The sequence below is a fragment of the Cebus imitator genome, unplaced genomic scaffold (assembly GCF_001604975.1).
Source record: "Cebus imitator isolate Cc_AM_T3 unplaced genomic scaffold, Cebus_imitator-1.0 Scaffold388, whole genome shotgun sequence".
In the NCBI taxonomy this organism is placed as follows: domain Eukaryota; kingdom Metazoa; phylum Chordata; class Mammalia; order Primates; family Cebidae; genus Cebus; species Cebus imitator.
The window spans coordinates 813,001-834,263 of NW_016107703.1; the positions used below are offsets into that span (position 1 = coordinate 813,001).

A 21,263-nucleotide genomic window follows, 5' to 3' on the forward strand; every position below is an offset into this window, starting at 1 on the left:
AGACTAAGTCTTGCTCTGTCACCCAGGCAGAGTACAGTGGCACAATCTCAGCTCACTTCAGCCTCCACTTCCCGGGTTCAAGCAATTCTCTGCCTCAGCCTGCTGAGTAGCTAGGATTACAGGCGCCCGCTACCACACCTGACTAATTTTTGTATTTTTGGTAGAGACAGGGTTTCACCATCTTGGTCAGGCTGGTCTTGAACTCCTGACCTGATGATCCACTGCCTCGGTCTCCCAAAGTGCTGGGATTTCAGGTGTGAGCCACTGCACCTGGCCGAAAAGCTGTTTTTTGTCATCAGAATATTTTGTGTAGGCATAGGATTACCGCAGCACTGTTTGTAGCAACCCCAGTGCCCTCACAGCACGTGTTAGCTGTGATGCATCCACCATGGAACCTGTGCTGACGCAGTGCGGCTCTATGGCTTGAGTTTACTGTAAAGCAGGGAAGGGCAGGGCCACGGGAAACTACAGACACCTGCTAATCCCCACAAACGAGAAACCAGAAGGATGAGCTGCAGCTGATGAGCATGGCCGGCCTCGGGGCTATGACAGGGCGCTCGGGCCTGCCTCTTCGCGTTGCACTCTGACCCACTGGGGCGTGGGGAAGAAGATGCCAGCCTAAATGACATGGAAAACTACTGACCAAAGCAAGAGACACACAGAGGTAACTGGATGGAGAAGTAGAGTGATTGATCACCCTCACCTGCCCAGGGTGTGCTCCATACCCAGCGGTGCCTGAAGCCTCGGATGGGCACCAATCCTGTGTAGACCGTGCTTTTTCCTACGTATCTGTGATAAAGTCTGAGGTATGACAGCAAAACTGACAGGAATTTCTTTTTCCCTCTTCAAAATGCCACAGATAGGAGGTGTGTTCTTCCCAAAGAATTTAGCAACCTCGGCATATGATTGTTTTTCTTTTAGGTCAGGAGTTTTCACCTTTTCCCTTAGAGGAAGTACTTGGCAGTTTCTCTGGCGTATCTGAATCGCCAGGATCACCACTCGTGGGTTTCGGGGCCTTTAGTAAGTGGAATAAAGGCTTCTTGGACCCAGGCACCGCATCACCGCGATAGTTGGCTCATCACTGAGGTGGCTGCTGAGTGCCTGGTGGGCAGGGTGGCGTGGATGGCCTGAGCTGCTGGATGGAGGGAGGTTTTGTGTCCCAGCAGGATGGCTGCTCAGAACAGCACAGAATCAAAAACTCCCAAATGGTTGATTTCTGGAATTTTTCACTTAGTATTTTTGGACTGTGGTTGACCATGGGTAACTGAAACCGTGTGTTGGGGGACTGTGTCGGGGGGCTGTGCACGAATGTTTCCCAGCTCTGCGCTGAGGGCCCAGATGCAGCCACCCCGGCACCCAGGGCTATTCGCTAACCAAAGGAGCCAGGGCCAGGCCAGAGAGTGAAGGAGGAGCCCGAAAGTGAAGAATTGCTGAGAGATGGTGGGACTTGTTGAAATAACACGGGGGTATGGAAAGGAGCACATGGTGGCCAGCCTGGGATAGTTCAAGCATGAAGTTAAACAGGCCGGGCGTCGGGCCCACACCTGCAAGCCCAGTACTTTGGGAGGCCAGGGTGGGAGGATCACTTGAGGCCAGGAGTTCAAGACCAGCCTGGGTAAAATGTGAAACCCCACCTCTACAAAAAATAAGAAAAATCAGCCGTGTGTGGTGTTGCCCCCCTGTAATCCCAAATACTCAGGAGGCTGAGGCGGGAGGATCACTTGAGCCAGAGGTTAAGTCTGCCGAGAGCCATGATACCCCACAGAATAACTTAATATCCACTAGTCTTGACGACATAGTAATTAGGTGAAGCATGTCAGTGGGGGGAGGGCCAGGTCTGTTGTGTTAATTCTTTTTTTTTTTTTTTTTTTTTTTTTTGACCCGGTTTTTTTCGTCTTTTTTTTTTTTTTTTTTTTTTTTTTTTTTTTTTTTTTTTGAGACAGAGTCTTGCTCTGTTGCCAGGCGCCAGGCTGGAGTGCAGTGGTGCAATCTCGGCTCACTGCAACCTCCGCCTCCAGGGTTCAAGCAATTCTCCTGCCTCAGCCTCCCAAGTAGCTGGGACTACAGGCATGTGCCACCATGCTCAGCTAATTTTTATATTTTAGTAGAGATGGGATTTCACTATGTTAGCCAGGATGGTCTCGATCTCTTAACCTCGTGATCTGTCCGACTCGGCCTCCCAAAGTCCTGGGATTACAGGCGTGAGCCACCACGCCTGGCCTGTTGTATTAATTCTAATGTGGAAGAAGTGTTGGGAACAGGAAATTGCCATTAGAGAAGCCACAGTAGTGACGGGTGCAGATTATGGCCCTCAGTAGGCCAGGGCGTGGCAGCTCAGGCGTGTACTTCCAACACTTCAGGAGGCCAAGGCGTGCAGATCACTTTAGGCCAGTAGTTCAAGACCAGCCTGGCTAACATGGAGAAGCCCCGTGTCTACTAAAAATACAAAAATTAGACTGGCAGGGTGGCTCACACCTGTGATCCCAACACTTTGGGAGGCTGAGGCGGGTGGATCACAAGGTCAAGAGCAAATGGTGAAACCCTGTCTCTACTAAAAATCCAAAAAATAGCTGGGTGTGGTGGTGCGCAGCTGCAGTCCCAGCTACTCAGGAGGCTGAGGCAGGAGAATCATTTGAACCCAGGAGGCAGAGATTGCAGTGAGCCAAGATTGCTCCATTACGCTCCAGCCTGGTGACAGAGCTGTCTCAAAAAATAAAGAACCCTCAGTGGACACGAAGTGAGGGTGACGTGTGGTGTGAAGCAGGTGTCTGCTGAGTCTTGAGAAACTTCCCCTGGAGATGTGCAGTGACCTCCAGAGAGACAGTGGTCACATAACAGCAGAGCAGCAGAGGCCCCTTAACCCCATGGTCACTGCCAGGAGCAAACTGTACAGGAAACGCCGACCTGGTGGCATCACTGAGAGCACAGTGTCACATGGTTCTTCTGCTGCACTGCATGACCCGAATCTAATCCCGAGGAGACATCAGACACAGACCCAAACCCAGGGACCTTCTGTGAAGTGACGGCCAACGCCTCCTAGTGTTACGTAAGATGTTCTTTGGGGAACTGGGTATACACACTGTCCTATTTTTGCAACTTTTTGGAAGTCTGAAATTATTTTGAAATGAGAAAAAAAATGCTTTGTATGAAACTGTAGTGGAATAGATTGAGTCAGTTCTCATTTAGAAATAACTTCAGTGAATTTCCAACAGGGATGATGCCGGCATGAATGGTTTTAGCGGGTCACAGGCAAAGAAGGCTGAGTCCCAGAATATTGCCATTGTGTGGACAGCCTGAGTCCTTACGAATGACCAGTGGCTTCCCGACGTTGCCTTTGATTTTCTAGGTCTGGTTGCTAAATGTACTCAGCTTAAGAATCCAGACACCCTGTTGTTCCCACCAGAGCTTCTCAGAAGATATTTCGGGTAGTTCATCATCTGTCATGTGCAGAATGCATTTTATTTTTCATATACACTTGTCATGATAAGCCAGCCACATTATTAAAAGGCTCCCAAAGAGAATTTCCGGAACATTTTCCAAGCGTTCCCCTTGGGCATGAGGTAAACCAGAGGTGGCTGTGGTTGCAGGCCTGGCCCCATGGTTCTTCCCAGGAGGGCGAGGCCTGACCTTGAGGCCTGGAGCCCCCCAGGGTCGGATCTGCAGCCCAGGGGCTGATGTGCGGGGCCTCATTTGCACAGGCCGGTTAGTTGGAGCGCTGGCTGTGTTCCACCCAGGCTTCAGAAGCAAAGCAAACCACCTTCCTGAAGCTTCCTGTATCGTTTCCTCTGGCTGCACTAACAGATTACTGTCTGCCAGTGGCTTAAAGCAACACAAGCATTACTATTCCAGAGCAGTGTCTAAAAGGGGCCCAAGCTGGACACCGTGGCCCCCGCCTGTCATCCCAGCAGTTTAGGAGGCCAAGGTGGGAGGATCGCCTGAGGCCAGGAGTTTGAGATCAGCCCTGGCAACATAGTGAAACCCTGTCTCTACAAACAAATTTTTTAAAAAACTTCCCTGGCATGGTGGCATGTACCTGTAGTCCCAGCTGCTCAGGAGGCTGAGGCGGGAGGGTCGCTTGAGCCTGGGACATAGAGGCTGCAGTACACTATGATCACATTGCTGCACTTCAGCCTGGAAGACAGAGCAAGACCCTGATTCAAATTATAAATAGCCCAACAGGGCTGTGTCCACCCTCAGCAGGCTCTGGGGAAAACCTGTTTCCCACCTTCTCTGGCATGTAGAGGCACCTCAGTCCTGAGCTGGGCCCTTCGTCCATCCGCAAGCCAGCAGTGCAGCCCCTCCCAATCCCTCCAGCCCCTGCCCCTGAGCGTGTGCCTCTGGCTCTGACCTCCTGCCTCCCTCTCAGGATCCCTGGGCCTGCACGGGGCCCTGCTAATCCAGGACCATCCCTATCGGTCTCAAACAACCCCATCTGCAGAGTCCCTCTTGCCATGTAAGGCACCATGTTCATAGGTCCCAGGGGCCAGGACGCACACATCTTCAGGGACTTCTGTCCCTACAGCTCCTGGTTGTGAGGTATGTGGGTGACTCAGGCTTGACCCGGAGTGGCACCAGGTCCTTCTGGTCGGTGGGGGGCTCTGTGGCTCTAGACAGCTGTGCGCCTCAGGTATCTGCACTCGGAGGGGAGGGTGGTGGCCTGCTTGTCCACTCTGAAGAGTGGGGCGGAGGTCATGACTTAGGGCACCAGGCTTGGTCTTCGGGGCTGCCCGCCTGACAGGGCCGGACAGAGTACGATGGTTTGGGGTAGGGGGCGGGAGCCCACCCCGCTTAGTCTGCAGGGGCTGCATGACCTTCAAGGAAGCAGAAGTGCTGTGGTGGGGCGGCCCCTGCTGGACGGTGGCAGCACTGAGGCAGCCTCAAAGGTCAATTGCAGGGGCAGGGCCAGGTGGCTGTCACCTGGGGCAGGGACTGTGTGGTTCGTGCAGGTAGGCCTCTGCCCCAGGACCCAGGCTAGGGCCAGGGCCGTGCATCCTGAAGCCCCATGCCTTCCTGACTCAGTAGCCCACAGGGGACTTGGGGATCTAAGTAGAGCAAGGAGCCCCTTCCCACCACCTGCCCCCACCGCTTCTGCCAGCTCAATTTTCAGGGGGTATGGAGACCCACGTTTGGTCCAGATCAGGGCAGCACAGGGTAGGTGCCTACAGAGTGTGGGGTGCAGTGAGGGACTGCAGGGGCTGACCCAGAGCCTGGGCAAGGCAGGGATCTACCCACCAGTGGGGGCAGTGATAGGGGCCAGGGCGGGATGGTCCAGGCAGGGGCCCTTTGGACAGCAGAGCCACAGACCCTCCCCGGGGTCCCATTTCTTCTCAAGGCAGATGTGGGAAGGCATCAGCCCTCATGGGCACCCGCTGAGGTGGGGCTCCTGCTTCACCAAGGCCTGTCTTTGAGGTGAGTGGCCTGGACATGGGGCTGGGGGTGCTGGGATTCTCTGAGGCCACCAGTGCACATACCAATCACTGTGCACAGACCAGCCAAACTTAGGGCCTCAAACCTCATCTTCTGGCTCCCACCTCTATGGCTCTGGGGCTGGCTGGGCTCAGCTGGGCAGTTCACAAGCAGGTATGAGGAGGCTGGAGTCACTGGGCTCCTCCCTTGCTGCATGGGTTCCAGCCCCTGAGTGGGCAGGACTGGGCTCAGGGCCCTGTTCCTGGGCTCTTTCCGCATGGCCTCTGCAGTATGGAGGCTGCAGAGGGGCCCAGCTGTGTATATGGAGGCAGGGCAGGGGCGAGGGGCCAGGCAGAAGCCACATCCTCATGTGACCCCATGTCAGAGGTCACAGGCCACCGTCCTGCATGATCTGGGACAGTCACAGCCCCCCACCACATTGCAGGTGGAAGTGAGAGGAGTGTCAGTCACAGTGTGGGGGGGGGCGGGGAGGGGAGGGAAGTGAAGGAAGAGGATAGGTTCATAGATCATGGATAGAGATGATGGTGGTGACGGATGAGTCACAGATGGCAGATAAACAGATGACACAGGTAGAGGACAAGGAGACTGCTTGATAATACAGACGATAGACATGGACGGTGGAGGACAGACAGGTGATATAGACACATGATAGATCACACAGATAGATGATGAACAGATGGACAGAAGGGGATGATGAGTGAGAGGGAGGAAGGGAGGGAGGGAGGGAGAGAGAGGGGGCACAGGCAAGACCCCTCTGGGAAAGGCAAGCCCCATCTAGGCTGCGTCCGCCTGTCCTGACTATAAAAACCAAGGAGAAGCCCGGCAAGAGTGGGTGTCAGCAGAGAAAATAAGGGGCAGAGTCTCCTACCGGAACGATCTAATGGAGAGTGCTGAATCCCTCTCTGTGAGGCTGTGGGGCTTCTCCAGCCTGACTCTGCGGGGTGCGGTCAGTGGGGGATCTCTCGTGCCTGTCTCTGGCACAGACAGGCCTGTGGCTCATTCCTGCAACAGCCCCCATGAGATGGGTGACCCAGCCTCAGTGTCCCCGTCTGCTAAAGCACATGGTATTATCTCGCCTGGGTGCTGAGGGGTGAAGTGGACTCCAGAGCAGAGGGGTCCATGTGGCCTCAGCCTGTGCAGCCAAGCAGGAAGAGCTGCTGGGTTCTTTTTTAAATGCTAGAGAAACGGCCTTCAGAACAAGGACGTGCATGCACAAAGCTCACATGCATAGCACTGCCTGTGTGTGACCGCACCCGCCACCTGACCCTCTGTGGTTGGCCCCTGTCACTCAGCACAGCGTGTTCAAGCTTCACCTGTGTCATGGCGTGTTCGTAGCTGAGTTGCATTTGGTGTGTGCACAGATGACACTTGGCTTATCCATCCATCAGCTGGTGGATATTTGGGCTGTTTGCATTTGGGGCTGTTATGAGTTCATGCTGGCCAAGCACAGGGGCTCATGCCTATAATCCTAGCGCTTTGAGAGGCTGAGGCAGATGGATCACCTGAAGCCAGGAGTTCAAGACCTGCCTGGGCAACATAGAAAGACCCTGTCTCTACAAAAAAAAAAACCCACAAAATTGAACTGGGCATGGTGGCACATACCTGTATTCCCAGCTATTCAGGAGGCTCAGGAGGGAGGATTGGCTTGAACCCAAGAGGTTGAGGCTGCAGTGAGCTATGATTGCACCACTGTACTCCAGCCTGGGTGACAGAGGGGGACCCTGTCTCGAAAATAATAATAAAAAAAGAATGATGCTGCCGTGAACACTGTCCGAGTACGTGTGGACGTGCTTCCTCAGTCATCGGGTGCACACCAGGGAGTGGGTTTGCTGGGTCACACGGCAGCTCCATGCCAGCCTGTTTTCCAGGGCGGCTGCACCGTCTCAACCTACCCGCACTATGGGAGGGTCCAGCCGTCCCACATCCTCACCAGCACTTATCTGTTTGTAAGTCCTAGCGCCCGCACATTTTCACTGCGTCCTGGTGTGGAGTGTCGTCTCATCGTGGCTTTGATTGACATTTCCCTGACGAGTAACTGTGCTGAACATTTCCTGTCTTTTCCTTGGAGAAGCGTGTATTCAGATTCTTTGCCCTTGTTTTAATTGGTTCACTTGCCTTTTTATTATTGCGTTGCATGGGTTCTTTATAAGTCACTGTTCCTTGAGGTTGTACCAATTTGGGTGTGAACTTCAACTCTATTGGCTGATAGTCATTGCTGAAAGGGACCAGGGCTGGGGGAAGGAGAGCACCTCCCAACATCCCATGTCGAGCTAGGCCTCCTCCCCATGCCAAGTGCGTGATTCTAGCCCCAGAGGACCCTGCTGGTCCCAGGCCTGGAGGTGGCAGCTGGGGATACCTGGGCTGTGACTGGAGCGGTCAGGCCAACGCCAGCTGCCCAACGTAGGAGGATAGGATGGGGTGATGGCAGGACCCCTGCCCAGGGACAGTGCCCAGCTCCGTGCCTGCTGCCAGCCCCTCGGCCACAGGGAAGACTCTCCACACCCACCTTCTCCATGCCAGACCCCATCTCTACTTGGAAAACTAAGCAAAAGATATATTCAAATGCCCTAAAACCCAGTAAGCCAACAAGTGCACCCACCATCCCTGGCGCATCATCTTGGGGAGGCCCCTGCAAAATCCCTGCTTCCCAAGGGGTTTCCACGTCTAGCCCCACTCCCAGAAAATGGGGCTAAGACCACCTCTGGTCCTGGGTGCTGTTTCCCCGTCCCCTGCATTTCTGGACGAAGCGGCTGTCTCTGAGGAATCCCTATGTCTCCTGTAAGCCTCTCCTGAGTGGAGCTCCTTAGAATCACTGCACTGCTGAGCTTCTATTCCAGGTGTTTGAGGGGCGGCGGGACCCCCACAGCAGGCAGAAAGCTGGGGAGGGTCTGTGCAGGGCCGAAGGCACAGATGCAGAGGACAGGGTGGAGGCCGCAGCCAGTGGGCTACCCTGGAGGGAGCCGGCCACATGGGGGCCCGACATCACGACCCCCATCCCCATGGCCTGGGCAGGCAGAGCCAGGAGCCGCCCACCCCTGTGCTGAGCCTAGATGTTGAAGGCCCCTCCCTGGCCTCCTCTCCCAAGGGCTGCAGGACGGCCTTCTGAGCTCACAGCCATTGGGGGAGGCGGTGTCCAAGTACAGATAATTGGACTGAATTAGCCCCATCCCCTTCGAGGGGTGGAGAGGGAAGCGAACCTCACCACCCTCCCCTTCCCTGAGGCCTGGCAGCTCCTGGGTTGAGCAACTCCTCCACTGGGTGTTAAGCAAGATGGTCGCAGAGCAGGGCTCAGCCCAGCCTCAGTCCCTTTGCCTAGTCCCTGGGGAAAACCCTCCTCCACTGGAGCTGAGAGGCTCACACTGCAGCTGCAGACCTCGGAGGGGCCAGCTTCCAATCAAAGTCGCCTGCGGTCCTACTGTGTGTGGGCCCCACGCTCAGGGAACACTGGAAGAGCCCGGCCCTGCTCTCAGGAGCTCCCTGCCTAGGGCCTGCTGCGTGGCCGAGTGATCAGGGGAGGCGGGTGCCTCCAGCCCTCAACTAGGGAGATGCTTGAGGAATGGGTGTTGGGGTCCCTGGTACAGCTGTGCAGGTCTGTGACAGATGGGGCAGGAGACAGCAGAGCTTGCGGGCTGCTGGGCGTGAGCAGGAGCAGGCAGGCTGCCTGTCCAGGCCCCTCGTCTGCCCCTGCTGGCCAGAACAGTCTTTGACCAGCGCTGGTCTGGGTCTGGCCCGCCCTGAACTGTGCTGTTACCTTCTGGATTCTTCCTGAGTCCTGAGCTGCGCACCCCTGCCTAACCCTGACCACAACCAGTGGGACAGCAGGATCCCAGGACAGCTGTGCTCTCAGGGGCCCAGACAGCCTCCTCTCCAGAAGAATCCACCTCAGCGCCAACATCTCAGATCTGCGCGGGTCTTCACCTCTGTCTCATCCTCATGCCCTCCCACCTCCCAGGTGATGTCATCTTTCCCTTAGTGAAATGGAAAGACAGAGAAGGCAGGACGCCCCACCGCTGGAGCCGCCCCACATGGGGAGGAGGCCCTGGAACAGCAGGTGATGGTCTTGGCTCGTGCTGGAAGCCCTGGCGTGTTGGACACCTGCTCACCCCGAGCCCTCCCTGTGGCCTTTTCTATGCCTCATACGAGAACTTCCCCCTTTGGGGACCTTGGGTAATGGCTCTGTCAGGGTGTGTCACTTGTTATATCATTTTATGTTTATTCTAGTCCTGAGGTATATGGCCTCCAGCAAGTGCTTGAGCCTCCCCATACCTCAGTCTTCCCAACTGAAAATGGGGCTTCAGTAAGAAAATACATGTCATGTCTGGCACGGTGGCTCAGGCCTGTAATTCCAGTACTTTCAGAGGCTAAGACGGGCAGATCACGTGAGGCCAGGAGTTCGAAACCAGCCTGGCCAACATGGTGTAACCCCATCTTTACCAAAAAATAAAAAAATTAGCTGGGCATGCTGGCACGTGTTTGCAGTACCAGTGATTCAGGGCGCTAAGGCAGGAGAATCTCTTGAGCCCAGGAAATGGAGCTTGCAGTGAGCCAAGATTGTGCCACAGCACTCCAGCCTGGCCAATAGACCAAGACACTGTCTCAAAAAAAAANAAAAAAAAAAAAAAAAAAGAAAAAAAAGAAAAAAAGAAAATACAAGTCAGGCTGTTTCTCTTTCTCCTAATGCCTAGCACAGAGCTGCTGCTGTTATTAATGCTCGTCTGTCTTTATTAAGCCACATTCTCAAAGCTCATGCTGTATAGTGGATTCCAAGCCTGGCACAGGGACCCAGAGATGGAAATGGCACTTGTCCTTGCCCCAGAGGCTCCAGTCTGAGGGAGGAGAAGACCTGTATGAACAGTTACAGGGAGAGAGCATGTGATGCCAGAGACGCAGAGTAAAACAGGCTGCCGAGTTTTGCCTCAGGTGGACAGAGCTTAGGCAGCTCCGTAATCCCTCATCTGCTGGAGCACGGGGACAGGTACCTTTGGTGGCACTCTGGTGGGTGCAGCCTCAGTGGAAGCCATTCCACATCCCATGCCATTGCCCCTGCGATGCCACTTGGAGTGCAGATCCACACAAAACTCTTGCAAAGATGTTGGTGCAAGGGGAGGTTGTGTAGACCATGATCTGATGCTCTAAATGCCCCTCTGCCAGTGACCAGGTGAACAAGTCATGGTCCAGTTGAACTTTTTTTTTTTTGAGATGGAGTTTTGCTCTTGTTGCCCAGGCTGGAGTGCAATGGCGCAATCTCGGCTCACTGCAACTTCCACCTCCTGAGTTCAAGTGATTCTCCTGCCTCAGCCTCCCAAATAGCTGGGATTACAGTCCTGCGCCACCACACCTGGCTAATTTTTTTGTATTTAGTAGAGACGGGGTTTCACCATGTTGGTCAGGATGGTCTTGAACGCCTGAACTCCACCTGCCTCAGCCTCCCAAAGTGCTGGGATTACAGGCGTGAGCCACCATGTCTGGCTGGACTTTTGAGTAGAATGAATGCAACCATTTAAAAAGAAAGAGTCCGGGTACGGCACTCACACCTGTAAACCCAGCACTTTGAGAGGCTGGGGCAGGAGGATTGCTTGAGCCCAGAAGTTCAAGACCAGCCTGCAACAAAGGTGAGACCCCCGTCTCAGGCTGGAGTGCAGTGACACCATCATAGCTTACTGTAGCCTCAACTTCCTGGGCTCAAATGATCCTCCTACCTCAGCCTCCTGAGTAACTGGGACTCCAGGCCCCCACCATCACACCTGGCTAAATTTTGTATTTTTTGTAGAGATGGGGTCTTGCCATGTTGCCCAGGCTGGTCTCAAATCCTGAGCTCAAGCAATCCACCAGCCTCCCAAAGTGCTGGGATGACAGCCCTTAGCCAAGAAACCCTGTCTCCCTGAATGAATGAATGAATGAATGAATGAATGAAAGTCTTCAGGCCGAGGACCTTCGTTCTCGAAGGTGCTGAGGAATTGTTTGTTAATCACCGCTGCCTGGAAGGCAGTGGCGGGAGGCTTTTCATTTTTCAGTCCTGCTGGAGCCCAGGGCGCGCGCTGCACTTTGGCAGACAAGAGCCGGCCTGTTTTCAGTAGCATGTATTGCGTTAACAATGTAAGAAGAAAATGGAAAGAATTGGAAAAATCGCTGGGGTATGCAGAAGGGCTCCCAAGTCTGGGAGGAGGCGACATCAAAGCCAGGTTCTTTGTTACGGGTCAGCCCCCATGTCAGGTCCTGGCCGAGACCCTCAGCCTGCCTGAGTGGGAGGGGTGCCCAGTGGGTCCTGTCTGTGGGTGGTGGGCGGCGGGGTGGGTTTCAGGGGGAGGCTCCACTTGTGCCCTCTGCAGCCTCAGTGCCCTGGGACGGTGGCGTTTGTCTCTTGCTGTCCGCCCCTCCCAGGCAGGGATGGTGTGAGCGCGCTGGTCCCCAGAGGGACACACATACCTTTCTTCCAGGAGCACCCCCGTGCCCATGGTCTTGGTGGGCTCAGCAGGTGCCCTCTGCGCCCGAGACCCCTGCGCGGCCCCACAGTGGGTATGCAGGCTCCGTCCTGGCGCATGCGGCTGCACGAGGGTCCCACCTAGGCCGGCCAGGTTTTGGGGGTGCCTCATGCCCGGGCAGGTGGGGCACTGCACCCCGGATGGGGGCGGGCGGCGGCGACTTCCCTGCGGGTTCCTGGGGCGCTGGGGCTGGGGGTGCTGGAGCGGCCAAGGGAGGAGGCCACACGCCCGCCCGCCCGCGCCGCTGGGGGCCGCCCGCGGGCCTTGCCGGCCAGAGCGCAACGTGCGCCCCGGGCCCCGCGCTGGCACTGGCTGAGCTACCGCGGTGGAGACACAAGCAGCGGCAGCGGCGGCGGCGGCGGCGGCGGCGGCGGCGGAGGGCGGGAGGAATGCGGAACCGGCTCGCGGGCTGAAGCCGCCCGGGATGGCGCAGGGACGGCGGCGGCAGGCGGCCTGCGCCGGGTCCTAGCGAGCCGGGCGGACGCTCCCGGCCCCGGCCCCGGCATCAGTATCGCGGGCGCATCGCGGCCATGGCCAAGGAGCGGCGCAGGGCGGTCCTGGAGCTGCTGCAGCGGCCGGGGAATGAGCGCTGCGCGGACTGTGGCGCCCCGGGTAGGTGCGGGCCGGGTGGGCCCTTTTGGGTGGGCGCGAGGGTCCCAGGTGGGTGCGGGGGTGCCAGGGACTGGGCGGGCGGGGTAAGCGGCGCAGAACACCGGGCCAGGTCGGCGCTCGGGTGGGGCCCGGGCCCGTCTGCACCTGCGGGGACCCAGACGTCTCCCCGGGCCGGGCGGAGCGGGAGGCGCCTCCCCAGGGCCCCAGAGGCCCCCCGGCCGCCGCCTCCCCTCCCCTCCCCTCCCCCGCCAGGCTGCGTGTCTCTCGGTCACCGTGGACCGCCTGCTACGTTGCAAAAGCTCAGGCTCGGCACAGAAAGAGGAAATTGGGGCTGGCTGCAGGGAGGGAACGGAGGGCGCTGCCGGGGCATGGGGTCTGCCGGCTCGGGGGCCACCTCTGGGTGACGTCATGCCCCACCCGCTTCCGCCTGCACTGGGTCGGGGCTCCCTGGGGGTGAGCGGCGCCCCTCCCCCGCTCCCTGCACCTGGCTGCTCCGGGGCAGGCACCAGGACAGGTGGGACCTCGGAGAGGTGGGGCTGGACGCAGGTCCTTGTCCACCTGCCGCCGATTTTCCTGGCCAGGTATCCCTGACTTGGTTCCCTGCGCCCCTGGTCTGTGGGATTTCAAGGCACTGGAGTCCAAAGACGGAGAGTCCCTCCCTTCCAGGCCTGGTCCTGCCATTGGCTGCAAAAGGGCCCAGCGCCCAGACCAGCCCTGCCCTGCCCAGAGCTGTCATCCCCAGGCCATCTGTCCTGTATGGAGAGGGACCTGCAGGAGCAGTCCCACCACCCCGGGCACACCAGGAATCTGGGGGCCAATTGCCTGAGCCCCTCGGAGCAAACCTAAACTCACCAGCAGTGGCCAAGGTTGGGGGGCAGGAGGGGAAAACCCTGCATTTGCCCCCAGGGCCCTGAATCAGCATGCAGCCTCTGCACATCCAGAAATAGGACCCGATCCCCTCAGCGATGGAGGGGTCTCTGCCAGCCCCAGGTCTTGGTGGCTGCTGTCCAGCCGCAGTGTGGCTGGAGAGGCCACAGCAGGAGCTGGGGTGGTCAGAGGGGCTTTTCTGGAAAAAGTCACAGGCTTTTCTGGAAAGACAGGTTGAACCCACGGCCTTTCCATGGCCTCCTGAAGCAGGATGGTGCAGGGTCTGTGCCATGGTGTGTGATGGGGCGGCACCGTGGGCTGGCTCACCCCAGACTCTCCCCACCAACCCCCAACCTTTATTTCCACCTGTTCGGGAATGCTTGGCCAGAGAGCCAGAGGAAAGGGCCCGGCCTGGGGTTGCTGTGGCCCAGTAGGAGGGAAGCTGGGCTTGTCTCTGAACCTCTGGCCACACAGCCTGGGAGCGGCATCTCTGGACATAGAGCTCCTCTCCAGCCGCCCTCTGGGCCTCCCAGCCTGGCAGGAGGAAGAGGGGACTTCCCTGGTCTGCTGGGCCCTTCAGTGGCCCCTCTCCTCCTAGTGGGTGCAAGTGTGCCCAGACCACCTGCTACGCTTCTAGCCTGCCCCACCCCCACAAGCAGTTCTCGCCCCCTCCATGCCCCATGCTGCCTGGCACAGGGCCACACCTCTGCTTTTTTAGAATTGGCTCATGACCTCAGTATCTTGCCTCCTCTGATGGGTAGCGCCATGGAGTGGGGATATTGTGAAGGGTTGCTCTCATTTCTCAGTCAGGGAGACTGATGCCTTGCAAACTGGAGCTGTCTTAGGGCACATGGGCCCCAAAGGTTGACCAGGCCTCCTAAGGCCGGGCCACACCCAGCCGCTGTGCTTATCCCCGCTCCCGAGGGCTATGTCCAAGGGGTAGAATGGAGGTGTCAGGAGGTGGGGGGCTGCCTGGACCCCCATGACCCCATGGCATATCCTGGAGGGCTCTGTGCTTCTTTGCTGATGCCTGCTGTGCTGGGGCCTCCCATTCCTGCTGTGGCCCAGCAGGGCGAAGAGTAGCCTCGCTCGTGTTGATAGGGGCTGGGGTGACCAACACTTTCTGCGGTCCTCAGAACACCTTCCTGTGCACTGGCTCATGGCCGGTGCAGACCTGGACAGCAGGACAGTGGGACATCAGACAGGCCCAGGCCTGGGGGTGCTGGGGTGGACTTGGACAAGCCTCACCCACTGGCGGTGTGAGGGAGGCAGTCTGGGGATTTCTGCAGCCTCCACAGAAGCTCCTTCCAAATTCTCCCCATTGTTTGTCCTAATAGTGGGTTCCCCTGACCTTGAACAGGGGGCCTCACCCAGCAGCTGCCCGGAGAGCCTGTCATCTCAGGCCTGGCGGGTAGGTGATTGGGGGGTGTGCTTAGATCCACTGTCCTACGAGACCTGGGTGGGGGTATCCATCCTGGGTGGGGGTTGTGGGAGGGAGGAGGTGCCTCTGCATCCTCGGAGCTGCCTGCCGAATTGCAACAAAGAAAAGGGACCGGGTGTGCTTTGGGAGGCTAAGCCAGGAGGATCGTTTGAGGCCAGGAATTGGAAGCTGCAGTGAGTTGTGATCACATTGCAGGCTAGGCCAGAATGAGACCCTGTCTCAAAAAAAAGGAAAAATAGATTCTCCTCTTTGAGTCTCAGCCTGTCTGATGCCCTGGCAGGACTGGGGTGTCTGAGCTCTTTTTTTCTTTTTTAAGATAAGGTCACCTGTCACTGAGGATGGAGTGCAGTGGCACAATCTTGATTCACTGCAGCTTCTGCCTCCAGGGCTCAAGCAATCCTCCCACCTCAGCCTCCTGAGTAGCTGGGACTGCAGGTCCATGCCACCACGCTCAGCTAATTCTTTTTTTTTTTTTGAGACGCGTCACTATGTTACCCAAGCTGGAGTGCAGTTGTGCAGTCTTTCCTCACTGCAACCTCCAACTCCCGGTTGAAACAATTTTCCTGCCTCAGTCTCCCAAGTAGCTGGGATTTCAGGTGTGCACCATCATACCTGGCTAATTTTTGTGTTTTTTATTTGTTTGTTTTTGAGACAGAGTTTCGTTCTTGTCACCCAGGCTGGAGTGTAGTGACATGATCTCGGCCCACTGCAACCTCTACCTCCTGGGTTCAAGCGATTCTCCTGCCTCAGCCTCCCAAGGAGCTAGGATTGCAGGTACCCACTAGAAACCCCAGCTAATTTTTATATTTTTGGTAGAGACGGGGTTTTACCATATTGGTCAGGCTGGTCTCGAACTCCTGATCTCAGGTGATCCTCCTGCCTTGGCCTCCCAAAGTGCTAGGATTGCAGATGTAAGCCACCGCACCTGCCATAATTTTTGTTTTTAGTAGAGACAGAGTTTCAGCATGTTGACCAGGCTGATCTTGAACTCCTGACCTTAAGTGATCTATCCACCTCAGCCTCCGAAAGTGTTGGGATTCCAGTTGTGAGCCACCATGCTCAGCCTAATTTTTGTATTTTTTTGGGACAGAGACGGTTTTGCCATGTTTGTCAGGCTGGTCGCAAACTCCTGGCCTCAAGCAGTTCTCCTGCCTCAGCCTCCTAAAGTGCTGGGATTACAGGCATGAGCCACCTCGCCTGGCCTGTATTGACTGGTACTTCCTAGGAAGCCCTGTGGCCTGGACCATCCCGTGAAGGCCCTGGTGGCTCAGGTGCTGCTCCCTCATTCCACACCTGAGCCCCAGCCAGATCCAGGCTCCAGGGTGGCCCCGGCCCCAGGGATAACTGGGCACGAGTGACCCTGGGGGCCAGTCCTCCAGGCTCAGAGGAATCGGAGCCCATGCTTATAAGGCCAACAGGGTGGACTTATAGCTCAGCCTTCTCATTCAACCCAGGAAGGCTTCAGGACAGAGGTGACGTTTCAGAAATTGCTGGTAGCAAATCCCTTGGTGGGGAGGAGTTTCAGGAATTTGGCCTGGCATGGGCGAGGGTGAGAAGAAGGCTGCTGAGTGGGAGCCTGGGCAGGCTTCCTTCACTCCCCAGGGCAGCAGCCCAGCTAGGTTGGATTTTTTTTTAAGATAATAATTTCACTTCTCATCATTTTAAGTGCACGGTTCAGGGTCACTGAGCATGTTCACCTCACCAAGCCACCGCCGCTGCCATTATCTCCAGAACCTCCTTATCTTCCCAAACGGAAGCTCTGTCTCCTTTCAACAACGGCTCCAGATCTCCTCTCCCCAGTCTGAGCCACCCACCCTTCTACTTTCTTTCTTTTTTGAGATGGAATCTCCTGTCGCCCAGGCTGGAGTGCAGCAGCACAATCTCAGCGCACTGCAACCTCCGCCTCCTGGGTTCAGGAGATTCTCCTGCCTCAGCCTCCCAAGTAGCTGGGATTACAGGCATGTTTCACCATGCCTGGCTAATTTTTTTTTTTTTTCTAGTATTTTTAGTAGAGACAGGGCTTAGCCATTTGACCAGGCTGATCTCAAACTCCTGACTTCAGGTGATCCTCCCACCTCAGCCTCCCAAAGGGCTGGGATGACAGTCGTAAACCACCGTGCCCAGCCTCTACTTTCTGTCTTTATGAATCTGATAACTCCAGGGACCTCGTAGGTTGAAATTGTGCAGTATTCATCCTTTTGTGACTGGCCAAATTCACTCAGCCTAATGTCCCCAGGTTCACGCATGCTGAACTCCTGACCTCAAGTGCTCCACCTGCCTCGGCCTCCCAAAGTGCTGGGATTCCAGGTGTGAGTCACTGTGTCCGGCCTAATTTTTGTATTTAATTGGTAGAGACAGGGTTTTCCATGTTTGCGTCAGGTTGTTTGGGTCTGTACCTGTGAGGTCCAGCCCTGCAGGGTTCTGTGAGCCCCTCCCGGCTGGTGCAGAGATGAAAAAATTGTAGAAATAAAAGACACATGGACACAGAGATAGAGAAAAGAGAGTTTGGGCCCAGGAGTCCACTGCTACCCAGATCGAGGAGACCAGCAGTGGCCCTGAATGCCGGGACAGACGCTCTCACTTTTATTGAGTTGCAAATCTGGGGGCAGGGTAGGTAAGGCATGGCCTTGGTGGTTGGTGACTGGGGGCAGCGTAGATAGGGTGTGGCAGTGATAGGGTCAAGTACATCACGTCTCATTCAGGTGGGGGCTTAGGAATTTCTGGCACTCGAAGTGAGGTAAGGAGCATAATGCATGAGCACCTTTTCCATACTTATCAAGAAAGAACTAAAACATTAATATTTATGTTACTATTACTGATTATCTTTTCTAAGAAAAAAGGAACCAGGTGCAGAAGCAGAACATGAGAGTAGACATGGAATGTGACCGCTGAAACACAGCATCACATAGAGACAGTTAAGGCCCCGGATGTCTGTGGGCTTACCTGACAGCCGTCAGGCCTTGCCACAAGAGCTTGGAGAAGCGGAGTTTTCTCCAAACTTCCCCAGGAAGGAGATGTCTTGGCCATTTTGGACGTCTCCTGCCCTAGCTGGCTAAACGGCGGGCACTTTCACAGCGCTGGCGCTGCCACACAGCCAGGGCGCCCTCCAGCAGCCCTTATGTGGGCGTGACAGAGGGCTTAGTGCATCTTGCCTTAGAGTCATTCATTTCACAATGTCACCCCAGGTTCACACTTCTGACCTGATAGGCATTAGTTAAAGAATTAAGATCACCTATGAATAACTAAGATCACATATGCATAACTAATAACTATTACCGTTATATTTCTAGTTACTTTCTTCTTCATTATTTGTATGGAAATAGGCTGAGGCCTTTTGCTCCTGCCTCGGTGCTTATGGGATCTCCCCACTACATGTACCCAGGGCTGGAGTTGCTACGTCCCATGGTGATTCTGCGCTTAGCTGGTTGAGGTTAACTGCTAAAGACGGTTTTCCCTACCTGGTTTTGCACTCAAGCCACAGGCCAGCTGGTCCCACGTGCCTGCCCGCCTGCCTGCCTGCCCTGCGGCCGGGCGTGGAGGGCTGGTGCAGGCCACCAGCTGGCCCTCAGGGCTGGAAGGAGTTGGAAACCTTTCCCTCAGCCCTGCACTTGGTGCCCAGGCCCTGGCCAGGCTCCCTGAATTCCAGCTTAGACCGGGTCCCTTCCCCAGATGGACCCAAGCTGTGGTACGGGCAAGGGTTACCCCTTTGTGGACTCCTTGAGCCACTGGGCTGGCCGTGACTGTAGCCAGCTTCCCTGATGCACAGGCGCTGCGAGTTGGACCTCAGCTCCAGATGCATCTCAAGTTAGGCGTGGCGCTTCCACCACCCCCATGCCCTGTGCTCCTAGACTGTTGCCGTTCTGGACTCAGAGGCCTTGGCCAAGCCTTCCTCTGTGGCAGCACCTGGCAGGCAGCTACATCCTGGCATCTTCTCCCCTGTCACCCGTCAGGTGTCCGCATGGTCCCATTTAGCAAATGAAAGAATGAGGAAATGGGAAGGAACTTGGCGGGGTCCAAGGTGGCCAAGGGGGCACGTGGCCGTGTGGCCAGGAGGTGTGTTCTTATGTGCCTGGGAGAGGCAGAAAAGACCCACAAGGGCTGAGCTCCAGCGTTGCCCTCCTCTGGGCTCTAGCGAGCAAGGTGCCTTCCCCAGCTCCGTGCACGTGTACTGAGTGCCTTGCCCTGTATGGTCACCGGGGCTCAGGGAGACCAGACCAGACCAGGCCTTTGCTCTCGGCATCTGCATTCCTTGGAGGAGAGACAAGGACAGGTGGTGACAGCACTCGGGGACAGGGAGGGCTGAGGGTACAGTAAGAATTGTGAGTGAGGATGATGGCGGTGGGCATCTGCTCTGTGAATGGTTGACAAGGATGCCTTTCAGCTGAGACCTGGGTGGTGAAAAGGGGTGGGGCCTGCAAACCTCTGGAGGAAGGACATTCTGGGACGTGGGACCAGCTGAGTCTAGAGGCCCCGGGTCCAGGCCTGGCCTGTTTGAGGAACAGGAAGAAGGCTCAGAAGGCAGCAGAAGGCTCTGGAAATAGCAGGGAAGAGGCCCATGCTGGGCAAGGGCTGCCTTGGTATGCTGGCGAGTCGGCTTCGGAAGGCCTGCTGGGGACACTGTTCTGTGTTCTGAGCTCTCCCATGCTACAGAGGTAGAGGCTTCTGGGAAGGCAGGTGGGAGAAAGACAGGGTGGGTGCTGGCCCTGGCACTCCCAGTGGCCAGACCTGGCAAACGAGGTGGCAGAGGAACAGCCAGGGCAGTCAGGGGAGACCCCAAAGAACTTAGAATCCCGGGCCGGGCACAGTGGCTCTCACCTGTAATCCCAGCACTTTGGGAGGCCAAGGCAGGTGTATCACTTGAGGCCAGGAGTTTGAGAGCAGCCTGGCCAACACAGCGAAACCCCGTCTCTAATAAAAATGCAAAAATTATCCGGGCATGATGGTGTGTGCCTGTAATCCCAGCTACTCTGGAGGTTGAGGCAGGAGAAATGCTGGAACCCTGCAGGTGGAGGTTGCAGTGAGTGGGGATTGTGTCATTGCACTTCAGCCTGGGTGACAGAGAGAGACTGTCTTAAGAAAAAAAAGGTTGTAGAATCATGGATGCCACGTGAATGTGTTTTCAGGAAGGAGGACTGGGCGCCTGCTGGCTGGGTGGTGGGAGAGGGAGTATCAAACTGACCCCAAGTCACTGTCCAGGTGGCGGTGGTGACAGCTTGGCCAGGGGGTGATAGGCCAGAGGGGGTGGTGACACCTGGAGATGCATTCATTGGAGGAGTTTCCACTGAGACCGGGGCAGAGTCCTGTGGTGGGAGCTGGGCCTGCCGTACAGGGGAAGGCCATGGAAGCGACCATGTCCAATTGCTGTGGTTTTCCTCATGGAGGGTGATGCCAAGCCACAGGCTGGGGGGAAGGCAGCTGAACCTTGGCCACCATGGAGCGCCTTCTGCAGGACATGCTCTGTTCACAGTCTGGTCTCGAACTCCTGACCTCAGGTGATCCTCCCACCTCAGCCTCCCAAAGGGCTGGGATGACAGTCATGAGCCACCGTGCCCGGGCTTTACTGTCTGTGTCTATGAATCTGATGACTACAGGGACCTCATAGGAGTGAAACCGTGCGGTATTCATCCTTTTGTGACTGGCTGATTTCATTCAGCCTAACGTCCCCAGGTTCACAGATGCTGAACTCCTGATCTCAAGTGATCCACCCGAGTCGGCCTCCCAAAGTGTCCCAGCCTATGACGCACAACAGGACCTGAGGCCTGTGGGCCCAGCATGGGAGCTCGGAGGTGTGTGGGACGCTGCACAATGACTGCGGCCGGGTGGCAGTGGCTCCGTCTAGGGTGGGGAAGTCAGTGTGGGGAGGGTCAAAGCCTGGATCGTCTTCAGATATTTGCTGGTGAGCAGGATGTCGGGGTGTGGTGGACAGAGAAGAAATGAGAACGTCCAGGCCTTTAGCCAGCATCTCATTTGCTGAGGTGGGGGATGTGGGAGGAGCGGCCAGGAAGATGAGCCTGCGACGTGAGGCTCTGTGAGAAGCCTCAGTGGCTCCCTAAGGGCAGAGGACAGAAGAGGCCCAAGGTAGAGACGGGTCATCAGTGTGTGAATCTCTCTCTCTCCTTTTTAAAAAAATCAAGGTCAGAAGGCCGGGTGCAGTGGCTAATGCCTGTAATCCCAGCACTTTTGGAGGCTGAGGCAGGCCGATCACCTGAGGTCAGGAGTTTAGGTGAGACCAGCCTGGCCAGTATGGCGAAACACTGTCTCTACTAAAAACGCAAAATTGGTAGGGTGTGATGGCACATGCCTGTAATCCCAGCTACTCAGGAGGCTGAGGCATGAGAATTGCTTGAACCTGGGAGGTGGAGGTTACGGTGAGGCAAGATAGCACCATTGCACTCCAGCCTGGGCAACAAGAGCAAAACTCCATCTCAAAAAAA

The 21,263-nt window shown here is 56.3% G+C and overlaps 1 protein-coding gene and 1 long non-coding RNA gene across 3 annotated transcripts in view; both read left to right on the forward strand.

The window, feature by feature from the left end:
• The first annotated feature begins 2,608 nt into the window (after positions 1-2,608).
• LOC119468176 lies at positions 2,609-6,065 on the forward strand. Its single transcript, XR_005196820.1, has 2 exons — positions 2,609-3,046; positions 3,347-6,065. It is a non-coding gene; the product is annotated as an uncharacterized LOC119468176 (long non-coding RNA).
• A 6,153-nt stretch (positions 6,066-12,218) lies between these two features.
• Positions 12,219-21,263, forward strand: part of ADAP1 (ArfGAP with dual PH domains 1) — a 56,113-nt gene continuing 47,068 nt past the window's right edge. Inside the window, exon 1 of one of the 2 annotated variants that reach the window (XM_017508264.2) lies at positions 12,219-12,521. In XM_017508264.2, the coding sequence (XP_017363753.1) occupies positions 12,440-12,521 (82 nt within the window). In that variant the 5' untranslated portion in view covers positions 12,219-12,439. Of the gene's footprint in view, positions 12,522-14,780; positions 14,800-21,263 lie in introns of those variants that run through there. The other variant, XM_017508265.2, reaches the window with a different exon arrangement.